Source organism: Mirounga leonina, unplaced genomic scaffold, assembly GCF_011800145.1.
Source record: "Mirounga leonina isolate KUSES-001 unplaced genomic scaffold, KU_Mleo_1.0 Mir_151, whole genome shotgun sequence".
NCBI lineage: Eukaryota > Metazoa > Chordata > Mammalia > Carnivora > Phocidae > Mirounga > Mirounga leonina.
Genome location: NW_023270377.1, coordinates 59,912,138 through 59,937,620, shown reverse-complemented (window position 1 = coordinate 59,937,620; position 25,483 = coordinate 59,912,138). Strand labels below are relative to the sequence as shown.

Genomic DNA, 25,483 nt, shown 5'->3' with positions numbered 1-25,483 from the left:
ACTGTAGGAATAAGTGTACAGGTACCGCCACTGAAATGGGAGTGGAAAAAGGTTCATGCTTGGCTTTGCCGGCTCCTAGCTTTATTAATTTTGACAACACATAGGGAGATCTTGGCATTCAAAAAGTTAACATTAATATTCACTCCAGAATGGTTAAAATTTCGAAGTCCATAAAATGTAGTATTATGTAATTCTCCTGAAATGGGAATTTGAATCATGCCTCTGTCAGGCAGACTATGGAAATAAATCAATCACTTAGTGAACGAGTAAGCAATGAGTTCATAAACAGAGTAACTGAAAATATTAAAGAATTTTTGATATATTAAAAAAAAAGTGATGCTGCACAGTGATTTTCCTAACCTCAGAAGAGAAAACTAATAAGCCCTTAAGCCCCAGAAACATCTATTTATGTTAGCCACGGACTTACTTTTGGAGGCTTTTGCTTAACTTTCATTCCTTACTCTATCACACTAATAAGCTCTGGATTTATTATATTTCTAACCCTGCAGAATAGTGCAGAATGTGAACTGAACTTTATGATTTATTCAAAGGTAAATACACTTTTTCATACTTCAGTTTACCTATTCAATTATTATGATGATCTTTATAAAATACAAAGCACATCATAAATTATTCATTTCAAGAAAGTAAATAGGCCTTCTAGTCTCATATGTCCAAACAGCATGGGCTTCCTCAATGAAATAAGTTTTCTCTTTTGGTGCCCACAAATTTAACCTAATAATTCTACTGAACTTTAAGCGTTTTTATTAAAGACAGAGAGAGAGCAAGAGTATTCTGGGCTCCAAATCTAAACCCTAAGCTGACACAGTACAGGTTAACTCCTGTGCAGGTACAAGGACCTCAAATATTCATGTATCAGAACCAGCGAATGGGAGAAACTATATAGTTACAAGTTGGGTACAGTTCATGTCAGCTTAATAAACCCAGGAGCATAGGGAGCTGATAAGACAGAGGTGATAACATCTCTTCTCTTAACTGAAGCTTGTTCTCTATGTTGTTAAAAGTGTCCAATCTACTTTTTTAGAAAACAGAATAACCTATTTTAATGGCCTATTTTCCAGGTGTGCTTTAGAATGCCAAATAACGTATTTTTAAAACATGCGACTTAATGCTTATTACTTAATTTTGCCACTCAAAAATTAATATTCAGTGGTAAGCAGGCAACTGCTATTTGTTTGTGCTCTAAGATGACACCACTTAACTCAATTTTGTTCCCTGGTGGTACTACCAACAACTTTCTTTATGATGCATTCATTCTTCTCACCCAAAATAGCCTCTTAGAGGAAAATGTGAGAATTCAAGACATGAGAGCATATTTCAGCGTTAGTAGTTTATCCACTCTCCCAAAATATTCCATGATGTTGGTCAAAGAAAAGTAATATTGTAAACTCGTTAAGAAGATAAAGTTAGAAATCTAGAGCTGCTCAGTAAATCTTGATAAAAGCTGAAAAAAATAAAACAGGAAAAAGATTATGGCGGGGACAGTTATTAGAAAGAATGAGTAAGTACAAAAAAATGGAGAAGTCAAACACAGGGAAAGAGGCTAATATGGAGGTTAGAAGTCAAAGCGTAGTGTTCTACAACAGCTTACAACTGTTTATATAATATCTAGACATTTAAGTATACCTCACTTTAGAACACCTACAAAGAAGTGTTTCAAAGAAACCGAGTATTTTCAAAGTACCAGGAAAGCTTTAAAATCAACCAAGCACAACCAACTAAAACCAAAAGCAAACCCTTCTCTGAAGCTTTTCAAAAAGTGAAGTATTTTTTGTAATACAAATCACCAATTCCTAATTTAACTGCTTTATAATTTCAGATTTTATATAACAGGCTTTCATAAAATACGATGCACACATGTAAAATCTCATCACTAAAGAGAGTAATTTAAAATTAACTATTATATGTGAAAATAATAACCCTCCAGTTAAAGTGTCCCATTATCATGAAAGGCTGGTTAGAAAATAATTCATAAATCTTTACAGAGGACATCAAACATAGGTCTAGAGGAGTTGATTATCAAAATAGCTTAGGTGGACACACAAATACCAGTACTAATTCTGTACTACAAAATCCTTCAAGAGTCCCATTACAACTCCATCTGTTACAGAGGATAGATGGAAATTGTCTACTGTATCTCAAAGAACAGGAAAAACTGTAACAAAACAAAATACACTTTAAAAAAAGAACAGAGTAAATCATGTTAGAATTTAGTGTTAAAAGTAGTTTGGGGTTGAAACTTTTCTGAGCAGGGGCAAAGACAGATATGACACAGTTAAAACACACTAATGCAAATTACATATATATATATATATGTGTGTGTGTGTATATATATATATATTTATATTTATCCCTGTAACTGAATGGCAGGGGTCTGAGGCACCTTGATACTATTCCAAAAAACAAAACAGTACACAGTATGATAGCAGCTGCTGCCAGAATGGGCTTTTCTGTCCTCCTCACCCCACCCCAGGAAGACAACTTCACTGAAGTGATCTTTGATTAGTTCACTATCCCAATTTTAGCGATTATTCAGCCTATTAAAAAAATATGTAATGTGACAAAAAGCAGAATAAAAAATTGGGCCAAAGAAAAAGAATTTTACATCTGTCAGGAACTTCATTTTGAGTGGGAAAATCTACTCTATCATTAATTTGAAATGGTTTGAACTAAAAATATGAACTGTAAAAACAATGAACTGATTACAATTTCATAGTTTACAAATCAGTACAAAGCTATACATTATAAAAATTGACTATAACAACACATAGCAACATTTTGATAAACTATATCACTTCATACTATTACTGATGATTAGGCTCTTCTAAATTTGCCCATGTACATACATTAATTGAAACATTTAATCAAGCATTTGATAGCTTAAAAGTTAAGCCAAAGAAACAAGTTTGTTATTAATTTATCCTTATTTCAGTTTATTATAAATGGATACAAACAATATGGAAATTTACATTTCATCTTAAAAATGAAGCATTTTTACAAAAACAGTATTTAAACAGAGTAATCCCAAGACCCTGAATATCTGGCCAGGAGTCACTTCTCCACTATAGGGACATGGTATTATCAGCATCTCAATGTTTGTACACTGCCACAAGGTAAAGGAATGTTATTTTAATATATTCAACTTAAAAATACCCGTCTTTTTTTGTCTAAACTCTGGGTACTTTCTCTCTTAAGATGACCTCTCCAATAAGAGACTTATAATACAATCTCTCCACAACCTCTGGTAACAAACTAAAAATTGAGCATATGCTTCACATACCTTTTTGAGATGTCCTAGTCTAAGTTTGAAAATTTCTTCCTGTTCATGATATTCTGCCAAAGTCAACCTGTCAAAAATGAGATGTAATTCTAGATATTAAGATTAATAGTTATTATTTCTTATTAACAACCAGCAAAAGAAGATAAATAAGTGGAAATACTACAATGCTGACAACATTTATCCCAAAATAAGCCAAAAGTCCTTTACAATGTTTTTCAGAATATACCTAATACTTACAGGTGGAACAACTAATTCATAAATTCAGCAACTATTTAATGAGTGCTATGTATCAAGTGATGTTCCAGAATTTCAATACTCAGGGTACAATGAAAAAGACATTTTCTCCTTTCATTTTAGTTCGAATTTATACTCTATAATCCCCACTGAGGCAGAAAACAAACAATTTAATAAAGAAGTAAAATAATCCCAAATAACAGTAAGTGTTATGAAGAAAACGAAAATGGGTGGCATGATAATGACATTGTATTACAGTAATTTGTACCAAGTGTTAGGGAGGTGGTTTTGATCTAAACATCAAAAAGACAACTACAAGAGAACCTGGGCGAGTTATGTTCTAGACACAAGCTACAGCAAGTGCAAGGATGCTACGAAGGACTCAGGCTGGCATACTGTAAGAAGAGAAAAAAATGTCAGCATCAAAACAGCCAGAGAGGCTGTGAGTAGTAGGAGAGGCAAGCAGGGGCCAGCTTATGTATGGACTTCCAGACCAAGGAATGAATTTCATTTTACTCTAAGAGTACTAGAAAAGTACTGCAAAGAGAGTCCATCCAGTTGGGTACTGGTTTAAAAAAAAGGAAAAATACTAGGAAGTTTTTTTTCTTCTTCCATGTGTTAGTGAGGAAAAGGAATGCTAAACTATCGTCAACACACCAAATTCTTAATAAATACAAATAGACGTAAGACTTTCAACCTTGAAAGTACTTTACGGTTATTTTATTATTTTCAAATATTCATATATAACTTTGAAATGTAACTAGCTTAATATATGTTGAACCATAATAAGACATAAACACTTAATAACATTTCCTGAGAAAAATTATTGTTTTCTGATAAAAGAAGAAAACCACTCTACAATAAAACAACTTCCATTTCATACCCCAATACTGAAAGAACTGCTTTTATCAAGCCTGTTTGTTTACTCATGTGTTCTAGGGGTATTTGGAAAAGCTCCTAACCAGGTAAGATATATTTATGTTTATTCAGGTCTCTCAGCAACATTTAGTATAAATGTTATTCTCCTTTAGCTAGATATTAGTTAAATTTACTAATTCTAAAGAAAGGGTATTAAAAGGAAACAAAAACCTCCAATAAATTCAGTTAGTATTCCACTAGAAACATCTTAAGAGTGAAACATTTAAAATTAAACCTGTCTACTCAGTCTTTTTTTTTTTTTTTTTAAAGATTTTATTTATTTATTTGAGAGAGAGAATGAGATAGAGAGAGCATGAGAGGGCGGAGGGTCAGAGGGAGAAGCAGACTCCCCGCTGAGCAGGGAGCCCGATGTGGGACTCGATCCCGGGACTCCAGGATCATGACCGGAGCCGAAGGCAGTCGCTTAACCAACTGAGCCACCCAGGCGCCCCCCGTCTACCCAGTCTTAATACAACTGCTGGATTTTATTATACTAAATATAGCAACAGTGGATAGTTGCAGCAGATGCTTCAAGTAAACTTAGAGAAGTGTTACAGTGTGACTGTAGATGGAGTGAAAGGAAAAGGGAAAGGTGATCTTAAAAGGTCTGGAAACTAAAACGGATAAAATCTCAACTAATTCAATAAACAAAAGCTATAGGAATTTTTGGCAATAGCTTCTGGATAGGCATATATACCACCAATGAAAATTTGGTGCAATTTGAGTTTCCTAAAATTTCTGAAATTGCATTCTACTAAGAAGTCTGGCTCTCATGCAAACTTGCAAAGCCCTTACATATGCAGATGGCTGGGAATTTCTGCAATTTGGAGGTAAGCATATTTTGCTGTGTTTAGTTGGTGCAGTTTTCAATAGCAACTATTCCTGTCAATTAAAAATGAATTAATATCTATTCCATGATGATTTAGTTTGTTGAATATTGTTTGGTTAATCTTATAGCATAATATAATGCATATTTGCTATTTAATAGCACTTAGTTCCAGTTGTTAATACGTTTTAAGTTATGGTTCAAATCATCCACATCCCTATAGCTAAAGCAAATGCATAGATACTCCCTCCCCAAATTTTCTTAGTAGAGTGATACTTCTTTATTGATTTAAAAAAACTTTAACCCCCCCCCAAAAGGCAAAACTTTAACCACAGAGAATTATTTCATAGATCTACTACTGCTGATATTAAACACATGCAATTCTCACTAAAAACTAATGGTAACTTTCAGCAGCAGCAGAACTATACTTCCTGCATTTTGATTACTACCACTATAACTACTATTAAGCTTTAAATAAATAGTAAAAAATAAATACTGATCACTTTCTCTCTGCTTGGTTTTGAAGCATTAATAAGCAAATTCTGCAGGAAGTACTAAATACTACAATACTCAATTTCTAGGGCAGTGATTATTACTATTTTATGATCCTGGGTATCTAAAAGTAATCTAAAGGAATTTATAATAAACATTCTCTCCGGAAAATTTCACATATACATAACTTTGGGGGTTCACAGCTCTCCGTTTAAGAATTCCTATCCCAGGTTCTTGTCTCACCAATTGAATGCAAACCTCAAAACAGCAAAAGAGACATTTCTTACATTTCTCTGCATTTCCCTATCAGGAAGCATCTGACATATATTAGAGATTTTAAAGATATCTCTGTTGTCTATTTCCATTAATGAAAAGTGTTTTTACATAAAATGTAAAATATCTGAAAATGAAAAAAAAAATAAATTTAGATCAAATTAACCGAGGACAATCCTCTTAAAAAATGAAAAGAGGGGGGCGCCTGGGTGGCTCAGTCGTTAAGCGTCTGCCTTTGGCTCAGGTCACGATCCCAGGGTCCTGGGATCGAGCCCCGCATCGGGCTCCCTGCTCCGTGGGAAGCCTGCTTCTCCCTCTCCCACTCCCCCGGCTTGTGTTCCCTCTCTCGATGTGTTTCTGTCAAATAAATAAATAAAATCTTTAAAAAAAAAAAATGAAAAGAGGGACACCTGGATGGCTCAAGTCAGTTAAGCGTTTGCCTTCAGCTCAGGTCATGATCCCAGGGTCCTGGGATCGAGTCCCACCATCGGGCTCCTTTCTCAGCAGGGAGCCTGCTCTCCTTCTGCCTGGCGCTCCCCATGCTTGTGCATTCGCGCACGCTCTCTCTCTCTCTGACAAATAAATAAACAAAATCTTAAAAAAAAAGAATGAAAAGAGCTAAGGTAGGATTATGTTAATTTTAATGGCATTCAAATGCTACATAATTACTTTTATGATGTGTTTTTAAGACCCTAAAAAAATTCATACTCTTAAGCAAGTCTCAGTTGGTTAGGTTACTTAGCAAATCTTTTATTCACAGATAATGTGAAGGTCAAGTCTAATTCCTCCCTATTTGAATTATACCTGATATTATAGCCTGAATGATTAATATTTTATTGTGTTCAAATATACATATGTGTGCTTATTTAAGGGCATACTAAAGCTCCTAAAGTAGGTTTATATAAAACTTTAAAGATTTTATTTATTTGACAGAGAGAAATAGAGAGTCAGAGAGTACAAGCAGGTGGAGGAGCAGAGGGAGAGAGAGGGAGAAGCAGGCTCCCAGCTGAGCAGGGAGTCCAATGTGGGGCTCAATCCCAGGACCCTGGAATCCTGGGATCCTGACCTGAGCTGAAGGCAGCACCTTAACCGACTGAGCCACCCAGGCGTCCCTATAAAACTTTATTTTAAAAGCCAAGAAATTTAAACCTCAAACATAAGACTTATTATTAACTCATGATAATCTTCCATAATGAGTCTGAATGGATGAGAATTTTATTTTTAATCCAAAGAACTGTTCTACAGTAGTTTGACAGAACTATGAGATGACTGTAACAGAACTAGTACAAATAACAAAACAAGGAATACTCATTTCGAACAAGTCTGATAATCAATTCTTTAAATAAGACATTCTGTTTAAGAAGGAAATTAACCTGAAGTTGCAAAGCTAAGGAATGTAATCTATGGTAAATAAGACTATTACAGGCACTTAAGAAAAAAAATGGCAAGCCCATTTATTTGTACAATTTAGCAGACCTTTACTGAACATTAAGCTATGAGCTATGCATTGAGGATTAGGTTTTTTACATGAGGGACGGTGGGACATGAGACTAGTCTACCTTTGAAAAGCCCTCAAAAAACTAGGAATAGAAGTTCCTCAACATGATATAGGGCATTTATTAAAAACCCACAAATGACATCATACTCAAAGGTGAAAGAATGAAACCTTTCCCCTTAAGATGAGAAATAAGACAATGATGCTTTCACCACTACTATTCAATATTGTGCTGGAAGTCCTACCAGAGGGGTTAAGAAAAAGAAACATAACATCATGCATCAGAATGAGAAAAGAAGTAAAACTATCTCTATTTGCAGATGACATAACCCTAGATGTAAAAATCTCAAAGAATGAAGAAAAAACCACCACCAGAGCTAATAAATCAGCAAAGTGCAGGGTACAAACTCAACCCACAAAAATCAGTTGTGTTTCTATACACCAGCAATGAACAATCTAAAAAGGATATTAAGAATACAATTCCATTTATAATAGAATCCAAAAGAATAAAATACCTACAAATAAATTTAACCCGGAAATGACTTGTACACTAAAAACTACAAAACAGTGCTAAGGAAGTTAATCAAAACTAATTAAATGAAAAGACTTCTATGTTCATGGATTAGTAGACTTAATGTTGTTAATAGGGCAATCCTGTCCAAAGTCATCCATATAGTCAATATAATCCTGATCAAAATACAAATAGTCCATTTTGCTAAAATGGGGAAAAAAATTACAAAACAATATCGAAAAAGAAAAAACAAAGTTACAGGACTCTCACTTATTTCAAAACTTACTACAAAGTTATGGTCATTAAAACAGTTACTACCATAAAGATAGACATATAAGGGGGCGCCTGGGTGGCTCAGTCGGTTAAGCAGCTGCCTTCGACTCGGGTCAGGATCCCAGGCTCCTGGGATCGAGCCCCGCATCGGGCTCCCTGCTTAGCAGAGAGCCTGCTTCTCCCTTTCCCTCTGCCTGCCACTCTGCCTACTTGTGCTATCTCTCTGTCAAATAAATACATTTTTTAAAAAAAATCTTAAAGATAGACATATAGGCCAAAGGAACAGAAGGGAGTACAGATATCCATGGCCAGGTGATTTCTGACAAGGTGCCAAGACCATTCAATGGGGAAAAGAATAGTCTCTTCAACAAACAGTGCTGGGACAAATGGATAACCACATGCAAAAGAATGAAGTTGGACCCCTACCTCACTCTATATAAAAAATTAACAAAGGGATCAATAATCTAAATATAAGAACTAAAACTAGAAAACTCTTAGAACACAGCACAGGCGTAAATGTCCTTGAACATGGATTTGGTAAAGGATTCTTAGATTTGACAAAGGATTCTTAGATTTGACACCAAAAGTATGAACAAAAAACAATAAAGTTAACGTCATAAAAATTCAAATCAAATCAAAGGACATTATCAAGAAAGTAACACAATTTATAGAATGGGAGCAAATATCTACATATCATATATCTGACAAGGGTTTAGTATCTAGAATATATAAAGGACTCTTGTAACTCAACAACAAAAAGACAAGCAGCTCAATTAAAAACTGAGCAAAAGACTTCAATTATCTATACAAAGACCAACAAGCACATTAAAAGACATTCAACATTATGAGCCATTCAGAAGTGTAAATCAAAACCACAATGAGATGACACTTTAAAGCTACTAGGATGATTATAATAAAAAAAAACAGAAGACAAAAAGTGTTGCCAAAGATGTGAAGAAATAGGAACTCCTGTCTATTGCTGGCAGAGATGTAAAATATTGCAACTATGAAAAATAGTTTAGCAGTTCTGCAAGAATTTGAACACAGAATTGCCATATAACTTTGCAATTCTATTCCTAGGTATATACTCAAAAAAAAAAAGAAAACATAGGTCGCATTCTATCCAGAGTGTAAAGGACAGTAAGATTGAGATTCACAAAAAGCTGCTCTATTTTTTTTTTTAAAGATTTTATTTATTTATTTGACAGAGAGAGACAGCGAGAACAGGAACACAAGCAGGGGGAGTGGGAGAGGGAGAAGCAGGCTTCCCGCTGAGCAGGGAGAGCCCGATGTGGGACTCGATCCCAGGACCCTGGGATCATGACCTGAGCTGAAGGCAGACGCTTAACGACTGAGCCACCCAGGCGCCCTGCTCTATTTTTTTAAAAAAGGGAGGGCATTGCTGGACAACATTTTTTTTTTTTTTTAAAGATTTTATTTATTCATTTATTTGAGAGAGTGAGGGGGAGAGAGAGAGAGAGAGAGAGAGAGCACATGAGAGGGGGGAAGGTCAGAGGGAGAAGCAGACTCCCTTCTGAACAGGGAGTCCGATGCGGGACTCGATCCCGGGACTCCAGGATCATGACCTGAGCCGAAGGCAGTCGCTTAACCAACTGAGCCACCCAGATGCCTGCTGGACAACATTTTTGCTAATACCCCAGAGAGGTGCGAAATGGTCTTTAAAAGATTAAGTGTGCAACTCATAGCCTCCCTCAGCCTTCTCAGAAGAAGCCAGAAACAGCAATGGGATTACCTAGAAAAGAACATGGAGGACCCTCGTATCTAATGGAGTGAATGCCTCTGAGAGAGGGGGGAGATCCATGAGATCTTCTGACAATGTTAAACAGAAACACTGCCAGATTGGGATTTAAAATGGCAGAGAGAGTACAAAATGAAAGGCTGTCAGACCCCCAAAATTCCACAAACAAGAAACAGGCCGACAAAGCTACTCAGCTACATATACATGCTAACCTTAATGAAAAAGAAACCTTTGTGAAAAAGACTCAGAGGAAAGAACTTTGAGTCTAGAAGGCGGAGTCATAGCCATAGAAAATTATTACCAGACCTTGAAACCAAATGGGAGTTTGCCTGGATGGATTTTGAAACTACTTGGGATCAGTGACTCCTTTCGTTGTTTTTTTTTTTTTTTCCCTGCTTTAACAAAATGTCTTTAGTTGTTTTCCTATGCCTGTCCCCACCATCATACTTTGAGAAGAGAGAAGCTGTTTCTTGAGGTTCACAGACTAAGAGGAATTGTATTTTGGGGTGAAATTATACAGGTTCTCACCCATACCTAATTTAGATGAGATGCAGAAAGTTTGAGCTGATGAAATTTTGATGAGATTTTGGATGTTGAGTTGATGCTGTAATTGGGTTGAAATGTAATTGTAATTGGGATGTTGAGTTGATTCTTTTGAGGATGTTGGGATAGGATGAATGTATTCTACATGTGGGAAGGATGTGAATCTTGGCTCAGAGGGGAGACAGGTAGGCAGAATATCAGCTTCCAAAGATACCACATCCTAATCTTTGGAATTTATGAATATGTTACCTTACACAGCAAAAGATTAAGTGGGATTAAGGTTGCTAACTAGCTGACCTTTACGTAAGGTGATTATCCTAGATAATACAGCTATGAGTACAGAGCAAAGAAAAAAACTTATCTGAAGTAAACTAGGAAAAGACACAGAAGAGATAACATCTGAGCCTGATTAAAGAGAAGCAGCAGAGGGAAGCCAGGAAGAACCAGGGCATACAGGGCACCATGGTGACTCAAGTGCACAGCATGTAGATATGAATGCAAAAAGAAAAATCAATGTACAGTATAGATTAAGGAAGTTCTACTAATGCTAAGAGTTTTAATCAAAGATCAATGCCGGAAGCGCCTGGGTGGCTTGGCTAAGTGTCTGAATCCTGGTTTTGGCTCAGGTCATGATCTCAGGGCCGTGGGACTGAGCCCCGCGCATCAGGGTCCGCACTCAGCAGGGAGGCTGCTTGAAATTCTCTCTCCCCCGTCCCCACCCAACCCCTCTCCAAAATAAATCAATAAATCTTAAAAAAAAAAAAAAATCTATGCTGAATTTTGCCTCATGTTTTTTGTTTGGGCATCTATTAATATTATCATATGATCTTTCTCCTTACATGGAAAATTACAGATTTTTTTTAATGTTAAACCAACCCTGCATACCTAAAATAAACCGAACTCGGTCTTGATAAATTATCATTTATATACATATGTTTGGTTGCTAATATTTTAAGATTTTTATATTTGCATTTATAAAATGACATTAGTCTGTAACTTTCCTTCTTTGTATCATCTTGGTTAAATTCTGACACTTAGATTATGCTAGTCTCATGAAATAAGCTGAAGTATTTCTGACTTAGCTATTCTTTTAAAAAAAAAGTTTTTAAAAAGATTGGCACTATTTCTTCCTTAAATGTATATTTCATAAATGAGGTCATCTATACCTAGATTTTTAATTTTTTTAAAGATTTATTTATTTGGGGCGCCTGGGTGGCTCCGTTGGTTAAGTGACTGCCTTTGGCTCAGGTCATGATCCTGGAGTCCCAGGATCGAGTCCCGCATCAGGCTCCCTGCTCAGCGGGGAGCCTGCTTCTCCCTCTGACCCTCCCCCCTCTCATGTGTTCTCTCTCTCTCTCAAATAAATAAATAAAATCTTAAAAAAAAAAAAAAAGATTTATTTATTTATTTTAGAGAGAGAGCAAGAGCAAGAGGGAGAGAGAAACTTTAGCAGACTCCTCGCTGAGCTTGGAGCCTACCGTGGGGCTAGATCCCACAACCCTGAGATCAAGAAACCAAGAGTCAGATGCTCAACCAACTGCACCATCCACGGGCCCCTGGATTTTTAATTTTTTAATTACAGATTCAATTTCTTTAATAATTACAGAACTACTTAGACTTCTGTTTCTTCTAGTGTCAATTGTTAAGTTAGATTTTTTTAGAAATCTATCCATTTCACAAAAATTTTTCAAGTTTAAGCCATTTATGTTCTTTTGTTTTCCTGTATCTATAGACTTTGTGGTAATATACTTTTCATTCCTAATAATGGTTGTCTTCTCTCTTTTTCAATTTTATTAGTTTTGTTTTGTTTTGGAATAAAACACATTTTTTGGATTGACTGATTCTCTGTATTGTATATGTTTATTTCCTGTATCATTAATTTCTGCTTTTTCCTTTTCCTTTTTTGGTTAATTCTACTGCTCATCTTCTAACATACTGAAATAGTTTATAAAGTTTTAGTTTTTCTTCTTTTCATATATATGTACATAAGGTTATACATTTCCCCCGGATACTGGTCAGATTTATCTCACAAATTTTGCTACATGGCACTTTCATTATTACTCATCTAAAAATATTTTTCTCATTTCCATTCAGACTTTTTTACTACTTTATTTTTAGTGATTTCTAGTCTAATTCCACTGTGGTCAGAGAACATATTCTATGATTCTAATCCTGTAAGTTTCACCCATGAGTTCAACCAAATATTTAAGAAACACTGCCAGTCCTATACAAACTCTTTTAATCTTTTGAAATTTGTGGAGACTTGCTTTATGACTAACATGATAAATTTTTATAAAAGCCCATGCTTAAAAAAGAACACATATTCTATAGATGTTAGGGGTATTCTGTGTCGTTTGTCCATCCCACTGAAATCTTCTATACCCATATTGTGTGTCCTGTTTTTTTATTGTTTTATTTTTATCTGTATGTTCAATTACCAAGAAATGTGTGTGTTGAAATCTATTATGACTTGTGAAATCTATTATGACTATTATTAAAGTACTGTCAATTTTTCACTTATCCTGAGGCCATATTATTATATGCACACAAATTTAGAATTACTATATGTTCCTGGCGATTTGAGCCATTTATAGTTATGAAATAACCACTTTATTTCTTATAATTTTTTTGCCTTAAATTTTACTGTGTCTCATATAATACAGCTTTCTTTGGTTGGCATTTACCTGGAATATTTTTTTCTTAACTTATAGTCCCAATTTATCTTTTTCTTTTCCTTTGGCTACTTTCAAAAATTTCTCTTTGCCTTGATTTTTCTGAAATTTCATTATGATGTGTCTAGGTATTTCTTTTTATTCATCCTACTTGGAATTCTCTCGCCTCTGTGAGTCTACATATTGATCTTATTCATCTGCTTAAAATATTCTCAGTTACTTAATCTTCAAATATTGCTTCTGCTCCATTCAAGATGGTTCTTCTATGGTCAGGCGACTTGTCTAGTAATAATTTTAAGTCAAAAGATAGTAAGATATCTTCAAATAATCACCAACCTAAAACTCTAAAACCAGTAAAAACCATTTTGAGAATGAAGGCAAAATAAAGTTAGTTTCATACCAAGAAAAAAATGAAAGGTGTCACTACGAATAGACTGACACTAAAAAGAAAAATTTTCTAAAGGGTTTTCTTGGGCAGAAAGATCTTACTATGTAAAAAAATCAAAGCTGTAAGAATAAATGAAGAGCAAAAAAATGGTAAATATGTAAGTAACATTTAGATCAACACAGACTATACTAGACAAAGATGTCTTTACATAGGGGTGTGTCTGACAGAGAGAGAGAGAATCAAATACACAAAAACTGAGCAACCTAATAAGAAAAAGGGACAGATGAGGCAGGATAAATCAACAACATAAAGACCAGATTTAAGCCCCAATAAATAAATACATGAAGTGAAAATAGATTAAATGCTCCAATGAAAGATTTTTCAGACATGATTTTTTAAAAAATCAATTACACATGTCAAAATCCATAAAATGTATACGACACCAAAGGTGAATTTTAATGTGCACTATAAACTCTGGGTGATAATGATGTGCCAATGCACATTCATCAATTGTAACAAATATACCCCTCTGGTGCAGGATATTCATAGTGGTGGAAGTTGTGTGTGGGGACAGGGAGTGTATGTGAACTCTCTGTACTTTCTGCTCAATTTTGCTATACACTAAAACGGCTCTAAAAATAAATTTTCTTAATTAAAAAGTCTATTATATTATTTACAAGAGAAGTAATCCACTAAATAACTTTATGGTATGTAAAATATACTCCTGAGTTAAAATTAAAGCTTTAATGAGAAAACACAGTGACCTCTAAAACTTCCTTAATACAAAATAGAAGGTAAAATATTACTGTTTACTTTGCAAGCATCCTCTGTGAGACATGAAATACATAAATAAAATCAAAACATGATTTAAAATATATTTAACATGAGGTCAAAATCTTGATTAAAATTAATTACAATTAACACAGGGTCATTTAGACATCCATAGGTAATATTATCTATGCAAATTACTCTGAATAAAAGAAGTATATGTGACTAAAATTAGAAACTACTACCTAAAAAACCTGACCGAATCTTGCTGGTAGTTAAAAATTAGTTAAGAGCCAGGAACCATGCAAGTACTTTAACATGCATTACCTCGTATCATCTTTTCAACACTATGATATATGTACTTTGACAAATGAGGAAATGGAGGCTCAAAAAAGTAAAACAGATTACCAAAAACAACAACCTGAAAGAGTCAAGGATGGATTCCACATCTGTCTGTCTACAACTCTTAAAGTCCTAACCACTCCATAGTAGTAACTTCATTTTCTATGTTAATTTCTTGATAGAAAAAAAATTAAAGATTTACGGTTTCTAATTATACTAGATGTTCTGCACATATACTAGATGCTCTAGTTACCACCAAACAGTGATTCAGAAGGAATTTTTAGAAGACAGTTGCAGAGAACAGCCACTAAAATATAATAATATATAAATCAAAGTGCTTCTGGGGTGCCTGGGTGGCTCAGTTGGTTGAACATCCAACTCTTGATTTCAGCTCAGGTCATGTTCTCAGGGTCCTGGGATCGATCCCCCCATCGATCAAGACTCCCGCAGCGGATTTTCTCTCTCCTCTCCCTCTGCCCCTCCCTTTCCCTGCTCTCATGCACGCTCCCTCCTCTAATAAATCAATTTTTTTTAAAAAGTGCTTCTATGGCTTTTTTCCCTATTTAAATCTGCATTTGTATAAAGATATAGTCAAAACTTTTTTTATGCAGTATCACTTCATTTGCCACTCCAAGAACGTATAGCAGTTTAAGTTTAGGGTTAGTTCTCAGTCAACATATATAATAAAGTGGGGTGAAATAAGACAAGTCTATGACTATTAAAGTATAGTTAGGGCTGTTAAGCATCCTGGAATACAAGTAAGCAAAATACCTGTGACAAACTAGAAAAATGAAGGAGAAACTAATGAGGAGAAAATAAAATTCAATCAAATGCTTATGTACCAGAATTTAGCATTTACTAACCACTTTCCGTATGTCAGAAAACTGTGCTACATATTGAGAATATAGAGATAAAAGCTACATACAGAACAGGCACGTACAAAAGGCTATAGGCACCTAACCTGAGGGGAAATGGGGGAGAAAATGGGAAGAAAAAAAGTTAGAGAGGGCTTCCTACTGAAATTGGTATTTGAACCAAGCCTTAAAAGATGAACAGGCAATGAGAAGGTGAAGAAAGGCAAGGAACAAGATGTATAAAGGCACAGAAACAAGAACGCCTAATCCACTTAGAAAACGAAAGCGTTTAACATAAGATACATAGGACAGATGTTGGGAGTGAAATGAAAGAGAAAAATAAGGCCTACAAAGAGTCCTTCATGAGGGTGAATTTTATTTTGAAGGTCAGTGAAGGAGGTTAAATGTGAAACTGACATGAAGAGACACATAAGAAACAGGAATCTAGGTTAAAAAGAGATGAGGTCCTATACTAAGATAGTAACAAGGAAGATGGACAAATACAAGATGCTACAGAAACAGACACAGAGAACGAGGGAAAGGGAAACATCTAGGATGTTTATAGTGTCATTAACAGAGTAAATGGTGATGCTATGACTGAAGAGACAGAGGACACTATCACATTACCTTAAAGTGATAATTAACTCCTATCCTTCAGGGATCAAGGAAAAACTTTTAGGAGGAAATACCTAGTATGGGATTTAAAAGATGGATAGGAATTAAAAACCATGGGTTGGAGTTTGAAAGTTGGCACTGAAGGGAAGGCACTGGTTAGTGACAAAAGAAGAGGCTAGAGTGGTCAGAAGATGCCAGATCAAAAGTGCTTTAAATGAAGTCATCTTAGGATTTTTGGATTCTGTGATTCAAAAAACAGCTATGTTAGGGTGATAAGGAAAGAACAAAAGGATCATATTTTGCAAAAATGATTCTGATTGCAAAATGAAAATGAACTAGATTGCTAAACCAAAGCTGAAAGGAGAGGTAGGAAAAAAAAATAACCCAATTAAGAGAGGACAGTAACTTGAGTTAGAATGGTGTCAGTGGGGGCGCCTGGGTGGCTCAGTTGGTTAAGCGACTGCCTTCGGCTCAGGTCATGATCCTGGAGTCCCAGGATCGAGTCCCACATCGGGCTCCCTGCTCAGCGGGGAGTCTGCTTCTCCCTCTGACCCTCCCCCCTCTCATGCTCTCTCTATCTCATTCTCTCTCTCAAATAAATAAATAAAAAATTAAAAAAAAAAAAAAGAAAGAATGGTGTTAGTGGGGTCTTAAGTGGATACACTTGAGAACTAGAAGGATTGGTGTCTTGTAGGAGTGGAGTTAAAGCTAATACACACTGTATTCTATATAACCACTCATCTACCCATCTACCCTTTATTAAGCAACAAATTTATTAATTTACAAAAAGTAAACCATTTGCTAGTTTTTCTTAAAATTTCAATAAATGAATTAATTCCAATTTAAAAAGCCCACCAAGATTAGAAAAGGTTTGAAGATGGAAGTAGATTTTGAGGTAGATTTTGAAAAATAAGCAAACAACCACCTATTTATTAATGGAAAATAATAAAAATGGATTAAGGAAAATAAATGAAATCTTTTTTTTATTTATTTTATTTTATTTTATTTTATTTTTTTTAAAGATTTTATTTATCTATTTGAGAGAGAGAGAATGAGAGACAGAGAACATGAGAGGGAGGAGGGTCAGAGGGAGAAGCAGACCCCCCCCCTGCCGAGCAGGGAGCCCGATGCGGGACTCGATCCCGGGACTCCAGGATCATGACCTGAGCCGAAGGCAGTCGCTTAACCAACTGAGCCACCCAGGCATCCCAATAAATGAAATCTTGATCTAAAACATTAAGGATGATAAAAATCTGGCATATGGAACTGAGAGGATGGTAGTACCATTTACTAACAGAAAACACAGGAAAAAACAAGGGGTGTGTATATGTGGATGAGTGTGTGTGTGTGTGTGTGTGTGTGTGTGTGTGTAGAGAGAGACAGATTGGAATGGGAATGGTAATATTAAATAATTTTTGTTTTGTTCTGTAATTCTAGTAAATACAGTTTTGAAAAGGCTACATTAGAAGTACTGATAACAGCCAAGAAAGGATGACATTCAAAATTGAGATATATTTAATACTCAAGAGAGAAAGTGGACTGGAGACAGAAACCTGGATGTCAGAAGCATATATGTGATAACTGAAACTCTGAGAGTAGCTAATTTTCAAGGAGAATATGTAGAGTAGGAAGTAAGATGACCAAGACAGATCTTTTAAAGATTACTTACATTTTACAAATTGGTAGTGTAAATAATGTCCATAGAAAAGACTGAGAAGATGAGCCAGAGGAGTTAAAATGAAAATTAGGAGATCAAGGTATTTCAAAAACTAAAGACAAGATAGTCTTTTGGGAAAAAATAAGTCAACAATATTCAATGCTGCCAAGTTAAAGACTCAAATGTCTATGGCACTGAGCATCAAAAAGATAGTTAATCTTTAAAAGGCAATTTCATTTAAGAAAGAAGAAAATGGAAGGTGAGACAGAAGAGACTGGTACAAGCAAGTCTTTCAAGAAAACCTGATTATAAAGATGACAGGATATGGAGGCCAGAATTAGGGATATATAATTGAAGCAGAGTTTTTGGTTTCATTTTGTCTTCTAAAAGGAGAACCAGTAGAGAACAAAAAGCTGACGACAGAAGATAAAGGACGTATCTATAGAAGAGTCCCTCATGTAGCAGAGTATGGGAATCAAAGCACAGATGAAACATTACCTTTCAACAAAGGAAAAAAAGAATATATCCACATAAAAATATCAAACAGTGTGCGTGTGTGTGCGTGTTTTTATGTATTTTCTACTCACAAAAACTTAAGTTCTTGCAGAACAAAAAAATTATGTTTGGACACATCTGTAAATTAAAATTTTAACAATGGTCTTCTCTATGGATGGGATCATGGTCTATATTGTCTTATTATGTTCTTTCATATTTTCCCAACTTTCTAGGTATAATAAGCATTTAACTATTTAAAAATCTCTTTGCCCATTGAACTATAAAGAGTAGTTCATCATTAATGCAGAAAATTTAGAAAATAAATAAAAGCAGAAAGGGAAAAAACAATACCTATAACCTCCAACGTACTGCTTTCAGAGGTTAAGAAAATATATGTCAGTTATATTTTTAATATTCTCTCAGAAAAAGGAACATTAATGGAAACACAGAATTGAGATAATCAAAACTAATAACTGACTCTATCATTCAGACATGAAGAAAGAGTGGATTCCAGTTTCCTCTTAGCTGCTAAATCTTCATTTTAAAAGAGGATTAATAAGTCTCCACTTACAAAGGCTGAATTCAGGTATTCGGAGATTTAGAAGTAAATTTTAATACTGCCTTCCCTCCTGGCCATAAGTATTTTTAATATTTAAGTATTCGTGTAAATATAAATAATATCTAACATTCATGCTCACTGGCAACGATTGAAAAAAAAGGCAAATTAAAATGGAGGCTTACAGTTGTGGTAAATTGGGTCTAACAAAGGGATCATTCTCTGCTCCATTGACTGCTTTGTTCTTCCTTTGTTTTGGTTCAGAATTGGTAGAGGGTGCCTGAGAATTATTAGCTGTGGGAGGTTTGCGTTTGGCTAGAAGTTTCCTTTGCCTTTCAATGTCTTCCCTTTGCTGATTCACCCATTCTTGCTGCCTGTATAAAAATAAATGTAAAAAGCCATATTAACTTTTCATTACTCTTCACAGTTAAAACACGAATATATTAATGAACATGAAAAAGCATGTAACATGAACAAATATTATGGTTCCATTTTTTTGAACCTACTTGTATTCACTGTCCAGGTCTCATTTGAAGCATTCATTTCTAAATTCCCTAAATCCCCCAAACTAGGGAAAGATGTATTGCTATATTTAATCTCATGGTACTTGTAGATCTCCAGCTCCTTCTTCCTAGTAACATTCCTATAGATACTTGATTAGAATGTCTCTAGAGTACATTAGTCCATGAGAACAGAGACCACATCTATTTTATATCCTATCGTATCCCTAGTGCCCAGCATAATCATCAGCACATACTGGGAATTCAGTAAATACTTGCTCAATGAAACAAATAGGCTATTAAAGAATAGAGATAAGCACGGAGTGGATTTTAAACATGCATCTCATCACTTTGTGTTTGTAGAAAAACTTTAAAAAGACAATTTAATAAAGTGTTATTTTCTAAATTTGTCTTTGTCAGAAAGATTTTGGGAATGTGCAAGCACTACCTTGAAATGAAACAAAAACTGACCTAAATATAAGAAATTTATGAGGAAAGAATTTTGACAATTTGAAGCAAACAAGAAAAAAAAATAAGGGAAACCAGAAAAATTAGCATGGCTATGAAAAATGAGCAATTAATAAAAGTAAAAATATTACTGCTTCCCATTCAAGAATCTGAAGCTTACTAATTCTAAAAAATACTAAATATCATGTGTATTATAAAAATATAGGTTAGAGATTTCAGCAATTTGACCAGAGCAAGAGTAGGTGACAGTGAAGCTTTTTAAAACTATTCCATCACACAACTTGTTCTCACAGTAACCATGTTCCCTTTTAGGTCACCTCAACATGCTAAGAAAAAAATTTTAAAACTCTACATGGTTATGATACTTAGATTTAAACAAGACAAATGTTTCAATTCCTTGGCTCCCCACCCCACTCAAAGCAGAACTACAAAACTTCTACTCTGCTGACCCAAAATTGGCTTTACATACATTGCCTGTTCCTATGATTCTAGCCAGACAGTAGTAGAGTATGACCAGAATGAAAGAATCAATAGCCACCTAGGCAGAAGAGTAAAAGGGTGGAGAAAATTCAAGAATAGCAAAGCTAGAACAGGAGCTTAATCCAGTTTTCTTTTGGAAAGAGAAATAAATAACTTCATTTTATTAAAATAGTTAATTTATAAAGCTAGCTTAGAGCACGATCAAGATGTTATAAATGAAAACAAATGGCAATAATCCTAATGTTTAAAATCCTAAAAAGTAAAGAGTTACTGGAATGAATATAAAGCTAGTATCTGTTTATTTAGGAATGACTACACAATTTAGAGATTATTAATTTAATATTACTAATATTTATTTCTCTTCTCATCCACCAACTACTTTGGGTTATGTCACTGATAAAACTACTTAATTTACACTGATAAGCAGCTTTATTTAAAATCTGCATATGTAATAACACACAGTAGGCCCTCAATACAAGAAATGCAAGTAACTTTCTAAAAACTAGATTACTTATTATAAAAGGATATAACTTAGGAACGGCCAGATGGAAGAGATGCATAGAACAAGGTATAGGGTAAGGGTGTAGGGCTTCCAGGCTCTAATTGTACCATTCTCCCCAAACCTCCATGTGTTCACCAACCCAGAGGCTCCAATTTTGCTCTTGACAGCTTGATGAAGAAATTTTTACTACAAACACAGCTTATATTTTAGATTTGTTATTTTTAGTTTGTATTTAAGGTTATATTATGTAGCCTATTTTATTCATTATCAGGACAACTGTAGATATGAGTTTAGTAGCAGAGGCTCTTACTCATTTAACATGCAAAAATCATGGTTTCTATCCCAAATATATCTCCTATTCTCTACCTTTCACTGTCAGCATTTTAGCTCAAGCCTAATCACCTTAACATCTGGAGACCTCAGCTGTCAATAATTTATCTTCCTTCCAATATTAGGCCCACATTACCACCAGTTATCTTTCTAAAACTCAATTCTGACCACATACACTACATACAAACCTTTAATAGCTCCGTACCACCATAGAATTAAAAGCCAAACTCTCTGGCATCACAAGAACTACGTTCTTCATTATGGTACACCTATCACCCAGCACAGCTGGTGTTGAACAAAAGCTGAATAATCAACTGTGAGAGAGAGAAGGCCATTCTGTGCGAAGTCCTGGAAACTAGGTTTGAAACAGCAATGTTTATATATGGAGATAGAGTTTTGTCTCCATTTTCCATGTAACTCTAGGAAAACTGACGTAGATGCTGGTACTACTCCTGTTTTTGAGGTTTAAAAAAATTTTCCAGTGAAAACAAAAAAGCAGCACAGGTCCTGGCTCCTTAATACATAGTCAATCTATCCCTATCTACCATCATCTGAACTCAGTTTCTGTTTTAAAGTTTGCCTCAGAAATGCTAAAGCTACATATTCCTCAACTGATTTATGAATTACTGTATATGAAGCAGAAGAGAAAAAGTTCCTGTCTTTTCCACAGGAATAGAAAGCAGGCAAGGGCTGAATATTAACACTGAAATAAGGACTGGAGAATGTGGAAAAAACTAAGTAGAAAAATCCCAAGATACATATATATGTAAATCTTCCAGTGAAAATTAAAATTTCCTCCCAAATCATCTATATAGCTAGAAGATCAGTTTATATTTTGGAAAGTCATACTTAGAATAATATATCATATAGTATGGATGAATGCTAACTAATCAAGAAGACTGCTAAAGCTGAAATTGTAATACTTTTATGTTCCTTTCAAATGTACTAAATTCTGTGATTTCAACGAGCAGTAAGGAGTAGAAATAGAACATAATTCCAAATCTATAATCTTTGGAAGTAACAAAAACTCAAAGGAACACTACATTTTTTAAAATGTAATAATGACTAACTTCACAAGATTCTGAAACGCAAAACCATCTGTCCATTGTTCAGTAAATGAAGCACCATGTCTAACTGTTGTGAAGTGCCCAAGGCGTAATCGGTCTTGCATACTCTTCTCTCTGCTTGACAGTTTTTCTTGTGTACTCTGAAAAAAGGAAAAATCATCAATTTTATTCATTTAAATTTAAAACTGTACAAGGTGAAAAGGGGCCAGTGGAATGAAAAGGAAAATTTACTGAACTTTTAACTTACCTTTTCAATAAGCAGCTTCTTGCTCATTGATATGCACTTATTTAATCGTTCTTTGTATTTTTCAAGTAATTTTTGTTGTTCATCTATCTGCCGTCTGAGATCACAGTTAGCCTACAACATAAGTAAAAATAGAAAAGGTCTAGAATTTGTGTATATGAGACACTTAGGAATATTCTTACATTCTGAATAAATTACATAAAAAGAAAGGATTAATAATTAAGTATTTGAGTATGATGTTAAATAATTTTTTTATTTCTTAAAGATTTTTATTTATTTATTTGACAGAGAGAGACGGGTGAGAGAGGGAACACAATCAGCGGGAGCTGGAGAGGGAGAAGCAGGTTTCCCGTGGAGCAGGGAGGCTGATGCGGAACTCAATCCCAGGACCCTGGGATCATGACCTGAGCCAAAAGCAGACACTTGCTTAACGACTGAGCCACCCGGGCGCCCCTAAAATAATTTTTTTTAAACATCTACTAACCATGTGTAATACTGTTAAATGCTGCATAACTGTGCAGCATAAAGTACATGGAATTTGTATCCATACTCCATGGGTTCAAAACAACACCATAAGGTATGTAACCTTGGCTAAGTTATTAAGTCAGTTATCTGAAACTTAAGATTTTTTTTTTTTTTTTTTGTATTTCTAGAACAGGGGCAATACCAGCTACTTTACTTAGTTAAAAATAACTAAAATATAGTATACAAAATGTCTAACACTTAAAAATAAATGTGAGTTCTCTTCCATATTTTTTAACTGATACTTTTTCTTCATTAAACTGTGGATGGCACTATAGATGCCTACCCAACAGCTAACTATTTCCACCATCTTTCTTGGCAACAAGATACCAATTTTGTTGACTTTGTAGGAAGCCACATTGCTCAGGGAAGGGGCCTTTCTCTAAGCTCAGGAGATGAGCTGGATTAGTCTAGTACAGTGACAAAAGAATAACCTGGAGGGCTTCTTGTAATACAGATTGCTGGGACACACTCCCAGAGGAGTTTCTTTGTAAGTAGGTCCCTAGTAATGGATGCTTCTGGTCTGGGAATCAACTTTGAGAACCATAGGTCTGGGCCAATCACGGTGGAAGGCAAAAGACAGTGGCATAATATATTGCAAATGCTAGGAGAAAATACCTGCCAATTTAAATTATATACCTAATCAAAATGTTTTTCAAGGAAAAGGGTAAAATAAAGAGACTCTCAGAAGAACATAGATGGAATTTAGCAAGAATGAACCCACTTCATTAGGTGCAATTCAAACAAAAGCCCAACAAACTGCATGTGTGAGACAGTCTTCCTCAACAAATGGTGTTGGGAAAATTGGACAGCCACATGCAGAAGAATGAAACTGGACCATTTTCTTACACCATATACAAAAGTAGACTCAAAATGGATGAAAGACCTAAATGTGAGACAGGAATCCATCAAAATCCTAGAGGAGAACACAGGCAGCAACCTCTTCCACCTCGGCCACGACTTCTTGCTAGACACATCTCCAAAGGCAAGGGAAGCAAAGGCAAAAATGAACTACTGGGACTTCAAGATAAAAAGCTTTTGCACAGCACAGGAAACAAATGACAACCTACAGAATGGGAGAAGATATGTGCAAATGTCTTATCAGATAAAGGGCTAGTATCCAAAATCTATAGAGAACTTATCAAACTCAACCCAGAGAACAAATAATCCAATCAAGAAATGGGCAGAAGACAGGAACAGACATTTCTCCAAAGAAGATATCCAAATGGCCAACAGACACATGAAAAAACGCTCAACATCACTCAGCATCAGGGAAATACAAATCAAAACCACAATGTAATACTACCTCACACTGGTCAGAATGGCTAAAATTAACAAGGCAGGAAATAATAGATGTTGGCGAGGATACGGAGAAAGGGGAGCCCTCCTACACTGTTGGTGGGAATGCAAATTGGTGCAGCCACTCTGGAAAACAGTATGGAGGTTTCTCCAAAAGTTGAAAACAGAGCTACCCTACAACCCAGCAATTGCACTACTGGATATTTACCCCAAAGACATAAATGAAGCGATCCGAAGGGATACCTGCACCCCAATGTCTATAGCAGCAATGTCTACCACAGCCAAACTATGGAAAGAGCCCAGATATTTATCGACAGATGAATAAAGAAGATGTGGTATATATATATATATATATATACAATAGAATATTACGCAGCCATCAAAAAATTGAAATCTTGCCATTTGCAATGATATGGATGGAACTAGAGGGTATTATGCTAAGCAAAATAAGTCAATCAGAGAAAGAGAATTATCATATGATCTCACTGATATGTGGAATTTAAGAACAAGGCAGAGGATCATAGGGGAAGAGAGGAAAAAATGAAACAAGACGAAACCAGAGAGGGAGACAAACCATAAGAGACTCTTAATCATAGGAAACAAGCGAGGGTTGCTGGAGGGGAGGGGGGTGGAGGGATGGGGTAACTGGATGACAGACATTAAGGAGGGCATGTGATGTAATGAGCACTAGATATTAGATAAGACTGAGGAATCACAGGCCTATACCTTTGAAAGCAATTAATACATTATATGCTAATTAACTGAATTTAAATAAAAAATGATTTAAAAGTTAAAAAAAAAAAAAACACACACAAACAAACAGTAACCCATTAAGAAAAATGAGTAAAAAACATGACTGGTTATTTCTCAGAAGAAACACAGTTAATATATATTTTAAAAGATGCTAGAAAATAGAGAACACATAATAAAAGATAAAAGACACTGTTACATCCACCAAATTGGCCAAGAAATTTATTATATCTGATTATAGAAAGCCTTAGCAAAGATAATAAGCAACAAGATTATTTATTGCCCATTGCTGATAGGAGTGTAAATTAATCCAACCGCTTTGGGGAAAATTTGGCATTATAAAGCAAAA

General features: G+C 35.0%; 1 protein-coding gene across 3 annotated transcripts in view; it reads right to left on the bottom strand.

Moving 5' to 3' along the window:
* TLK1 (tousled like kinase 1) overlaps positions 1-25,483 on the bottom strand; it is a 157,209-nt gene that overhangs the window by 29,709 nt on the left and 102,017 nt on the right. For all 3 annotated transcript variants that reach the window (XM_035007793.1, XM_035007795.1, XM_035007794.1), the window contains 4 exons: positions 22,567-22,677; positions 22,323-22,459; positions 19,158-19,346; positions 3,302-3,368 (listed from right to left, as the gene is read on the bottom strand). In XM_035007793.1, the coding sequence (XP_034863684.1) occupies positions 3,302-3,368; positions 19,158-19,346; positions 22,323-22,459; positions 22,567-22,677 (504 nt within the window). The remainder of the gene's footprint in view (positions 1-3,301; positions 3,369-19,157; positions 19,347-22,322; positions 22,460-22,566; positions 22,678-25,483) is intronic.